Source organism: Bombina bombina, chromosome 6 (genome assembly GCF_027579735.1).
Source record: "Bombina bombina isolate aBomBom1 chromosome 6, aBomBom1.pri, whole genome shotgun sequence".
NCBI lineage: Eukaryota > Metazoa > Chordata > Amphibia > Anura > Bombinatoridae > Bombina > Bombina bombina.
Window position 1 is genome coordinate 701690498 of NC_069504.1, and position 12291 is coordinate 701702788.

Here is a 12291-nt window from a genome sequence, read left to right on the forward strand (position 1 = left end):
TGTCCATTGCCGCTACCATTAAGCCGATTCCCTCCATGCATTGAGCCACTGACGGGTGTTGAATGGAATGAAGGGTGCGGCAAGCACTTTGAAGTCTTGTTAGCCTGTCCTCTGTCAGGTAAATCTTCATTTCTACAGAATCTATAAGAGTCCCCAGGAAGGGAACTCTTGTGAGTGGAACGAGTGAACTTTTCTTTTCGTTCACCTTCCATCCATGTGAACTTAGAAATGCCAGCACTAACTCTGTATGAGACTTGGCAGTTTGAAAGCTTGAAGCTTGTATCAGAATGTCGTCTAGGTATGGAGCTACCGAGATTCCCCGCGGTCTTAGTACCGCCAGAAGAGCACCCAGAACCTTTGTGAAGATTCTTGGAGCTGTAGCCAATCCGAATGGAAGAGCCACAAACTGGTAATGCCTGTCTAGGAAGGCAAACCTTAGGTACCGATAATGATCTTTGTGAATCGGTATGTGAAGGTAAGTATCTTTTAAATCTACAGTGGTCATGTACTGACCCTCTTGGATCATAGGTAAAATTGTCCGAATAGTCTCCATCTTGAACGATGGAACTCTTAGGAATTTGTTTAGGATCTTTAAGTCCAGGATTGGTCTGAAAGTTCCCTCTTTTTTGGGAACCACAAACAGATTTGAGTAAAACCCCTGTCCCTGTTCCGATCGTGGAACTGGATGGATTACTCCCATTAACAAGAGCTCTTGTACGCAGCGTAGAAACGCCTCTTTCTTTGTCTGGATTGTTGACAATCTTGACAGATGAAATCTCTCTCTTGGAGGAGAGTATTTGAAGTCCAGAAGGTATCCCTGAGATATTATCTCTAGCGCCCAGGGATCCTGAACATCTCTTGCCCAAGCCTGGGCGAAGAGAGAAAGTCTGCTCCCCACTAGATCCGATCCCGGATCGGGGGCCCTCAATTCATGCTGTCTTAGGGGCAGCAGCAGGTTTCCTAGTCTGCTTGCCCTTGTTCCAGGACTGGTTAGGTTTCCAGCCTTGTCTGTAGCGAGCAACAGCTCCTTCCTGTTTTGGTGCAGAGGAAGTTGATGCTGCTCCAGCTTTGAAATTACGAAAGGAACGAAAATTAGACTGTCTAGTCTTGGCTTTGGCTTTGTCCTGAGGCAGGGCATGGCCTTTACCTCCTGTAATGTCAGCGATAATCTCTTTCAACCCAGGCCCGAATAAGGTCTGCCCTTTGAAAGGTATATTAAGCAATTTAGACTTAGAAGTAACATCAGCTGACCAGGGTTTTAGCCACAGCGCCCTGCGTGCCTGAATGGCGAATCCTGAATTCTTCGCCGTAAGTTTAGTAAGATGTACTACGGCCTCCGAAATGAATGAATTAGCTAGTTTAAGGACTCTAAGCCTGTCCGTAATGTCGTCCAGAGTAGCTGAACCAATGTTCTCTTCCAGAGACTCAATCCAGAATGCCGCTGCAGCCGTGATCGGCGCAATGCATGCAAGGGGTTGCAATATAAAACCTTGTTGAACAAACATTTTCTTAAGGTAACCCTCTAACTTTTTATCCATTGGATCTGAAAAAGCACAGCTATCCTCCACCGGGATAGTGGTACGCTTAGCTAAGGTAGAAACTGCTCCCTCCACCTTAGGGACCGTTTGCCATAAGTCCCTTGTGGTGGCGTCTATTGGAAACATTTTTCTAAATATCGGAGGGGGTGAGAACGGCACACCGGGTCTATCCCACTCCTTAGTAACAATTTCAGTAAGTCTCTTAGGTATAGGAAAAACCTCAGTACTCGTCGGTACCGCAAAATATTTATCCAACCTACACATTTTCTCTGGTATTGCAACTGTGTTACAATCATTCAGAGCCGCTAACACCTCCCCTAGTAATACACGGAGGTTTTCCAGTTTAAATTTAAAATTTGAAATATCTGAATCCAGTCTGTTTGGATCAGAACCGTCACCCACAGAATGAAGTTCTCCGTCCTCATGTTCTGCCACCTGTGACGCAGTGTCTGACATGGCCCTAATATTATCAGCGCACTCTGTTCTCACCCCAGAGTGATCACGCTTACCTCTTAGTTCTGGTAATTTAGCCAAAACCTCAGTCATAACAGTAGCCATATCCTGTAATGTGATTTGTAATGGCCGCCCAGATGTACTCGGCGCTACAATATCACGCACCTCCCTCTGAGCGGGAGATGTAGGTACTGACACGTGAGGCGAGTTAGTCGGCATAACTCTCCCCTCGTTGTTTGGTGAAATTTGTTCAATTTGTACAGATTGACTTTTATTTAAAGTAGCATCAATACAGTTAGTACATAAATTTCTATTGGGCTCCACTTTGGCATTGCAACAAATGACACAGGTATCATCCTCTGAATCAGACATGTTTAACACACTAGCAAATAAACTTGCAACTTGGAAATACAATTCAATTAGAATAATATTAAAACGTACTGTGCCTTTAAGAAGCACAGAAGATCTATGACAGTTGAAAATTAATAAATTGAAACAGTTATAGCCTCAATCCTTGTAAACAACACAACTTTAGCAAAGGTTTAATCCCATTAGCAAAGATAACAAATTCTGAAAGCAGGAAACAAATTACAGAATAAACGTTTTTTATCTCAGTCAAACTATAATTCTCACAGCTCTGCTGAGAGAAATTACCTCCCTCAAAATAAGTTTTGAAGACCCCTGAGCTCTGTAGAGATGAACCGGATCATGCAGGGAATACAATGAGTTGCTGACTGAAATATTTGATGCAGTAAAAGCGCCAAAAAAACGGCCCCTCCCCCTCACACACAGCAGTGAGGGAGAACAGAAACTGTCAGAAAAACAGATTAAGCAACTGCCAAGTGGAAAAATAGTGCCCAAACATTTATTCACTCAGTACCTCAGTAAATGAAAACGATTTTACATTCCAGCAAAAACGTTAAACATAATCTCTAGTTATTAAACAGCTTTATGTATTTCTTACAGTGTAATTCTAGTGAAGTACCATTCCCCAGAATACTGAAGTGTAAAGTATACATACATGACATTATATCGGTATGGCAGGATTTTCTCATCAATTCCATTGTCAGAAAATAAAAACTGCTACATACCTCTATGCAGATTCATCTGCCCGCTGTCCCCTGATCTGAAGTTTACCTCTCCTCAGATGGCCGAGAAACAGCAATATGATCTTAACTACTCCGGCTAAAATCATAACAAAAACTCTGGTAGATTCTTCTTCAAACTCTGCCAGAGAGATAATAACACACTCCGGTGCTATTTTAAAATAACAAACTTTTGATTGAAGATATAAAACTAAGTATAATCACCATAGTCCTCTCACACATCCTATCTAGTCGTTGGGTGCAAGAGAATGACGTAGAGGGGAGGAGCTATATGCAGCTCTGCTGGGTGAATCCTCTTGCACTTCCTGTTGGGGAGGAGTAATATCCCAGAAGTAATGATGACCCGTGGACTGATCACACTTAACAGAAGAAAGGTTATATTTACTTAAAAACATTGACTATTTGCATTTTCTTTCGTAAAATGATGATGGTCCACAGTCCTCTATATCATATGAGATATATTTCCTGCCACTAGGAGGAGGTCAAGAACCCACATCAGAGCTTAAAAATCTCCCTTACCACTCTCTTAGTTTTGTTCTTGGCCTCGTAGCAGATGGTTAAGAATAGAGGTTGTTCCAGCTACTTGCTTATGGATTACAAATTGGGAGCTCAGACCTATGTGAGACCCAGAGCTCAGACCTATGCAAGACAGAAAAGACTCTTCCATATAGTGTCATTGTATACTTTATTATAAAGTGAAAACTGGAACAACATTTTTCTGTCCCCGCTGATATCTCTATTGAGGAGTCAGTTTCCGATATCCCTCTATCTACACTTACATGCTTATTTTGCAACTATGTTTTAGTATGCCAGGTCACCCAAATCTGTGAGAATTGTATACCTCAAATTTTGCATACATTTCAGCTGCAACAGTCTACTGTCCAGAGGGAATTCTTCCTGTACTTGTAACTCAGGAGGAAATTACTGTAAGCGTAAAGCTGAGGATTTAACTCAGTCGCCGGAGGTAAATGTGTAACATATTTCTTATGCTGATAACCTAAAGGTTCAGCTTTGATAACATCCTCTATGCAGGTGTTTTTTGCCAGGACCTTTAAGGCAGCTGTACACCACAGAAAATTCTTATGTTTTCTACAGTGTACCCAATTTACTATAATATGTGCAATTATATATTGTACTTTACATAATGGCATATGGTGCCATGACTATTTATTATAACTATCTGCACTATTAATACTTATTTATAAGTCAATTAAGCATTGTACTCCCATCATTGCCAGGGGATGTAAACAATTAGTTGTTTTTTTTGTCAGTCTGCATTTTATATACTGTTGTACATTTTATGCCATTTGGAAAATTATTTGCAGTAATGTACATCATGTAGGTTCTGTACACTAATATAATATACAAATTGTTAAAAGCTGTTAAAGTGCATTGCATATTCAGCAGCACAAATAATATTTGTTATATAAGCAGAACTCCTGTCTGTGGATTCAATACAGCCGGAGTCAGGACATTCAGTTGCTCCTTATCTGGCTGATATTTAGTGCAATCTTATTTACTGTGAATAGCTATTGCTCATACTCTCAAGCTTCTGTCTTCTTTCAAGACAATAGCTGGAGTATCAATATAAAGCTCCTTATTTCCTGCTATAAAAAGGTAGCATTTCAGGAGTCATAATAGACTCAATCCTTATGCATCTGGTTTCCTGTCAGAACTTTCCAATATTAAGATTAAGAGGGTGTGTCTCTTCCTACAATGAGCAACATTCCATTGGTAGCTCAATACATGGAGGCGGTGGGTCTTATGGCAGCTGCTTCAGTCTAAGTTTCTTTTGCCCCATCTTCACTCGAGACCCCTATAATGGCTATGCTACCTCAGTGGTCAAAGAATTATTTACATTTGGAACACAGATTGCTTTGGATTTCTTCGTCAGTCAATCTTTTTCTTGAGGACACATAATATGTCTTTGTCCCGTTGGACATCCTTCCTTCGTCAATCTTGGTTTATTGTGCGAATGGACGCAAGTCTCTCAGGCTGTGGGGGTTGTCTGTGTTTCTTAACTTTACCTATCTATCTCCTATAGTTTAAGTTAGCCAGACAGTTCTAATGACACCTCTACAGACCCGGCTTTGTCATTCCTACCTAGTGTTTCCTATTCTCTACGTTAAACTAAGAAAGATGGAAGGTGGGTGGATTTTAAGCTCTGATATGGGTAATTAACCTCCTCCTAGTGGCAGAAAATATATTGCATATGTAATAGAGGACTGTGGACCATTATCAAATAAAATAATTTATCAAGTAAGCATAAATTTTGTCCTAGAACACAAAAACCAAACCAAAGACACAGCCAGAGAAGGCTGACTTTTTTTTGTTGTTGACAATTTGTAAAGCTTCACTGTGCATCATTTTACCTGCAGGAAGTTGTTACTCATCCTCTCGTAGCGTTTAAAGGCAGGGCGGCTAGTGAAATATCCTGTCCAGAACTGGTGCGGGCCGTCAGCATATGGAAAAAAATCATCATACTTCACAGACCTTTAAATCAAGAAGATAATTTTGGTTTGTTGTGACTGGCAGAACATTGCATCCATAATAATAAAATGTGTGAAACATAAAACATTTATCTTTATTTGCTCCTTTTTGTGGTGTTATTTTTTTTTATACTGATTGGACCATACAAAGTTTTTATATAAGCTATAGCAACCAGGGTGGATTTCAATGAAATATCAAATAGATTAAAATCACAATTTAAATCACTAGTCAGTAAGACTCAATTTAAATAATGGTTTTCTACATAAAAAAAAATAATTTATGTAAGAACTTACCTGATAAATTCATTTCTTTCATGTTGGCAAGAGTCCATGAGCCAGTGATGTATGGGATATACAATCCTACCAGGAGGGGCAAAGTTTCCCAAACCTCAAAATGCCTATAAATACATCCCTCACCACACCCACAATCCAGTTTAACGAATAGCCAAGTAGTGGGGTGATAAAGAAAGGAGTAAAAAGCATCAACAAAGGACCAGAAAATATAACAAATAGACTAGAAGTCTTCCTGAAATCTTTAGTAGCTTCCACATAATATTTCAAAGCTCTTACCACATCCAAAGAATGTAAGGATCTTTCCAAAGGATTCTTAGGATTAGGACACAAGGAAAGGACAACAATTTCTCTACTAATGTTGTTAGAATTCACAACCTTAGGTAAAAATTCAAATGAAGTCTGCAAAAACGCCTTATCCTGATAAAAATCAGGAAAGGAGATTCACAAGAAAGAGCAGATAGCTCAGAAACTCTTCTAGCAGAAGAGATAGCCAAAAGGAAAAACACTTTCCAGGAAAGTAGTTTAATATCCAAAGAATGCATAGGCTCAAGAAGAGGAGCCTGTAACACCTTCAAAACCAAATTAAGACTCCAAGGAGGAGAAATTGATTTAATGACAGGCTTAATACGAACTAAAGCCTGTACAAAACAGTGAATATCAGAACGATTAGCAATCTTTCTGTGAAATAAAACAGAAAGAGCAGAGATTTGTCCCTTCAAGGAACTTGCAGACAAACCCCTATCCAAACCATCCTGGAGAAACTGTAAAATTCTAGGAATTCTAAAAGAATGCCAAGAGAATTTATGAGAAGAACACCATGAAATGTAAGTCTTCCAAACTCGATAATAAATCTTCCTAGAGACAGATTTACGAGCTTGTAACATAGTATTAATTACCGAGTCAGAGAAACCTCTATGACCTAATACTAAGCGTTCAATTTCCATACCTTCAAATTTAATGATTTGAGATCCTGATGGAAAAATGAACCTTGAGACAGTAGGTCCGGCCTTAACGGAAGTGGCCAAGGTTGGCAACTGGACATCCGAACAAGATCAGCATACCAAAACCTGAGGGGCCATGCTGGAGCCACCAGCAACACAAACGATTGTTCCATGATGATCTTGGAGATCACTCTCGGAAGAACTAGAGGCGGGAAGATATAAGCAGGTTGATAACACCAAGGAAGTGTCAGCGCATCCACTGGTTACTCCTGAGAATCCCTGGACCTGGACAGGTATCTGGGAAGTTTCTTGTTTAAATGAGAAGCCATCAGATCTATTTCTGGAAGACCTCACATCTGAACAATCTGACAAAACACATCTGGATGGAGAGACCACTCCCCTGGATGTAAAGTCTGACTGCTGAGAAAATCCGCCTCCCAATTGTCTACACCTGGGATATAAACCGCAGAAATTAGACAAGAGCTGGATTCCGCCCAAACAAGTATCTGAGATACTTCTTTCATAGCTAGGGGACTGTGAGTCCCACCCTGATGATTGACACATGGCACCGTTGTGATATTGTCTGTCTGAAAACAAATGAACGGTTCTCTCTTCAACAGAGGCCAAAACTGAAGAGCCCTGAGAATTGCACGGAGTTCTAAAATATTGATTGGTAATCTCACCTCTTGAGATTTTCAAACCCCTTGTGCTGTCAGAGATCCCCAAACAGCTCCCCAACCTGAAAGACTCATCTGTTGTGATCACAATCCAGGTTGGCCGAACAAAAGAGGCCTCTTGAACTAATCGCTGGGGATTTAACCACCACGTCAGATAGTGTCGAACATTGGTATTTAAGGATATTAATTGTGATATCTTTGTATAATACCGGCACCATTGATTCAGCATGCAAAGCTGGAGAGGTCTCATGTGAAAATGAGCAAAAGGAATCGCGTCCGATGCTGCAGTAATGAGGCCTAAAACTTCCATGCACATAGCCACTGAAGGGAATGACTGAGACTGAAGGTGCCGACAGGCTGCAACCAATTTTAAACGTCTCTTGTCTGTTAGAGACAGAGTCATGGACACTGAATCTATCTGGAAACCTAAAAAGGTGACCCTTGTCTGAAGAATCAAAAAACTTTGGTAAATTGATCCTCCAACCATGTTTTCAAAGAAACAACACAAGTTAATTTGTGTGAGATTCTGCAGAACGTAAATACTGAGCTAGTACCAAGATATCGTCCAAATAAGGAAATACCGCAATACCCTGTTCTCTGATTACAGAGAGTAGGGCACCCAGAACCTTTGAAAAGATTCTTGGAGCTGTTGCTAGGCCAAATGGAAGAGCAACAAATTGGTAATGCTTGTCTAGAAAAGAGAATCTCAGGAACTGATAATGTTCTGGATGAATCGGAATATGAAGGTAAGCATCCTGCAAGTCTATTTTAGACATATAATGTCCTTACTGAACAAAAGGCAGAATAGTCCTTAGTCACCATCTTGAAAGTTGGTACTCTTACATAACTATTCAAAATTTCCAAATCCAGAACTGGTCTGAATGAATTTTCTTTCTTTGGGACAATAAACAGATTTGAATAAAACCCCAGGCCTTGTTTCTGAAAAGGAACCGGCATGATTTCCCCTGAAACTTCCAGATCTGAAACACACTTCAGGAAAGCCTGAGCTTTTACTGGATTCACTGGGATGCGTGAGAGAAAAAAATCTTCTCACAGGAATCCGATTCGGTACCCCTGAGAGACAATGCTCTGAATCCATTGATTTTGGACAGAATTTATCCAAACATCCATGAAAAACCCTAATCTGCCTCCTACCAGCTATGCTGGAATGAGGGCCGCACCTTCATGCGGATTTAGGGGCTGATTTTGGTTTCTTGAAAGGCTTTGATTTATTCCAATTTGAAGAAGGCTTCCAATTGGAAACAGATTCCTTAGGGGAAGGATTACATTTTTGTTCCTTATTTTGACGAAAGGAACGAAAACGATTAGAAGCCTTAGATTTACCCTTAGGTTTTTTAGCCTGAGGCAAAAAAACTCCTTTCCCCCAAGTAACAGTTGAAATAATAGAATCCAACTGAGAACCAAATACATTTTTACCTTGGAAAGAAACAGATAGTAATCTAGACTTAGATGTCATATCAGCATTCCAAGATTTAAGCCATAAAGCTCTTCTAGCTAAAATAGCCAAAGACATGGATCTAACATCAATTTTGATGGTTGATTGACAGCCCCTGCTAGCCATTGATTGGTCGCGAATGTGCAGGGGGCGGCATTGCACAAGTACTTTACTAGAAATGCTTGTGCAATGATAAATGCCAACAGCATATGCTGTCTGCATTTATCGATGTGTGACAGACATGATCCGCTACAGCGAATCATGTCCGCTGCACATTGATAAATCTACCCCATAGGATTACTTTCACATAACATATCTCACAAGACAAAAACTTAATTTATGTAAGAACTTACCTGTTAAATTAATTTCTTTCATTGTGGCGAGAGTCCACGATTTGTTGCATATGGGATATACATTCCTACCAGGAGGAGGCAAAGTTTCCCAAACCTCAAAGCCTATAAATACCCCACCCACCTCACTCATATCTCAGTTTATCGTATAGCCAAGAAGTGAGGTGTAAAAAAGTATTAAGAAAAAGCCATAAAAAAGGAACAGGATAAAAAGATGTGCTCTGTTAAAAACAACCCATAAACAGGGAGAGGACCTCGTGGACTCTCGCCACAATGAAATAAATTAATTTATCAGGTAAGTTCTTACATAAATTATGTTTTCATTCATATAGGTGGCAAGAGTCCATGATTTGTTACATATGGGATATAATACCCAAGATGTGGAAGAACACAAAATAAAAAGGGAGGGATAAAATATAAACAGCTTTTTTTGCTGAAAATAATAACCAAATTAAACTGCTAGTCCCGGGACAGACATACTGATTTGCTGCTTAGAAGTCCTTTACAATGGGATGTGGCTACTGAGGAACTTTTGAGGTAAAATATCTTCCTTTTTTACATAGAGATGCTCAGGTGATATTTTCCTGTCAGCTTGTTACAGTTATACTGCATCAGTTTCAAGTGATTTAGCAAATGGGTATTATGTCCCTTTAAATAAGGGCGGGTCGTGGACTCTCCATGCCAGGAAAGAAAATAATTTATCAGGTAATTCTGTTTTCTTTCCAATGGCATGGAGAGTCCACAAATCCATTCAATTACTAGTGGGAAACAATACCAAAGCTAGAGGACACAGAATTGAAGGGAGGGAGAACAAGACAGGCGTACCTAAACAGAAGGCACCACCGCTTGAAGAACTTACCTCCCAAAGTAAGCCTCAACAGAGGCAAAAACATTGAATTTGTAGAATTTGGTAAAAATATGCAACGAGGACCAGGTGGCCCCCTTGCAGATCTGTTCCACAGAAACCTCATTTTTAAAGGCCCAGAAAGAAGAGACAGCCCTAGTAGAATGAGCCTTAACCTTCTCAGGAGGCTGTTGTCCAGCTGTCTCATAGGCCAATCGAATGACACTTTTCAACCAAAAAGATTGAGTAGAAGAAGTGGCCTTCTGACCCTTATGTTTACCATAAAACACAACAAAAAGGGCAGTAGACTGCTGAAAATCCCGAGTAGCCTGCAGATAGAACTTCAAATCACGCACTACATCCAGATTATGTAACAGACGTTCATTATGAGGAGGATTAGGACAGAACGACAATTTCTGATATATATTGCTGTCTGAAACCACCTTAGAAATCTCAATTTGGTATGAAGAACCGCCTTATCCGCATGGAAAATAAGATAAGGGGGACCACACTGTAGAGCCGAAAAGCTCAGAGACTCTACGAGCAGAAGACATAGCTAGAAGAAACAAAACTTTCCAAAACAACAACTTAATATCAACAGAGTGCATACGCTCAAATGGAGCCTGTTGCAGAATCCTAAGAACAAGATTAAGGCTCCAAGGAGGTTTAAACATGGGCCCGATCCTGACCAGGCCTGAACAAAAGATTGAACATCTGGTAAGTCAGCCAGACGTTTATGCAAAAGAATCGAAAGGGCAGAGATCTGACCCTTCAGAGTACTGAATGACAAGCCCTTCTCCAGGCCTTCCTGAAGAAAAAAAAGACAGAATGTGGGGAATCCTCACCTGACTCCAAGGGAAACCCCTAGATTCGCAAAAGGAAAGGTATGTACACCACACCTTATGGTAAATCTTGCGAGTTAACGGCTTACGAGCCTGAATCATGGTATCAATAACTTTCTCTAAAAAACCTTGTCTAGACAAGACTAGGCGTTCAATCTACAAGCAGTCAGCTTCAGAGAATCTAGGTTTGGATGTAGAAAAGGACCCTCTTCAGAGGCAATTTCTACGGGGGAAAGGATCTTCACCAGATCCGCAAACCAAATTCTGCGAGGCCAAGCTGGAGCAATTAGAATCACCGAAGCCTGCTCCCATTTCATACGTGCTATCACCTGAGAAAGGAGGGCAAATAGAGGAAAAAGGTAAATTAGACTGAAGTCCCATGGAACCACCAGAGCGTCGACCAGAGCTGCTTGCAGATCCCTTGATCCATATCTTGGAAGTTTGGCGTTTAGACGAAACGCCATCAGACCCAACTCTGGAACTCCCCACCTGAGTGTTATCAGAGAAAACTTCTGGATGAAGAGCCCACTCCCCTGGATGAAAAGTCTGTCTGCTCAGATAATCCGCTTCCCAGTTGTCCACTGGATGGCAGAAATGTGACAATTGTGAGACTCCGTCCACTGAAGAACGCAAGTCACCTCGATGGCTAAGGAACTCTGTGTTCCTCACTGGTGGTTGATATACGCCACCAAAGTAATGTCCAATTGAAATCCGATGAACTGGACCAAACTCAGTTGAGGCCAAGCTATCAGTGTATTGAAGATTGCTCTCAACTATAGGATATTTATTGGGAGGGCAGACTCCTCCTGAGTCCAAATTCCCTGAGCTCTTAAGGAACCTGCTCCCCAGCCCGAAAGGCTGGCGTTTGTAGTCACAATCTCCCAAGATGGACTTGGGAAGCATGTGCCCTGAAACAGATGGTCCTGAGAGAGCCACCAGGACAGGGATTCCCTCGTCCAGATGTCTGAGACTATACTCTGAGAGAGGTCCGAGTGGTCTCCGTTCCACTGTCTGAGCATGCTTAATTGTAGAGGTCTCAGATGGAAACGATCAAAGGCAATAAGGTCCATGGAAACTACCATTAGCCCCATCACTTTCATACACAGTGCCACTAACGGATGGACAGATGACTGAAGAGAAAGACAAGCAAGTTTGGATTTTCTGACCTCCATCAAGAAAATCTTCATGGAGATAGTCTATGATTGTCCGAAAAAAAACCATATCCTGTTATTTGGCACCAAGGAACTCTTCTCCAGATTCACCTACCACCTGTGAGAACGGAGAATCGGCAACAGAGAATC

The 12291-nt window shown here is 41.0% G+C and overlaps 1 protein-coding gene across 1 annotated transcript in view; it reads right to left on the reverse strand.

The window, feature by feature from the left end:
* MAN2B1 (mannosidase alpha class 2B member 1) overlaps nt 1–12291 on the reverse strand; it is a 228584-nt gene that overhangs the window by 170208 nt on the left and 46085 nt on the right. Inside the window, exon 9 of the mRNA XM_053717829.1 lies at nt 5470–5590. Coding sequence (XP_053573804.1) covers nt 5470–5590 — 121 coding nt within the window. The remainder of the gene's footprint in view (nt 1–5469; nt 5591–12291) is intronic.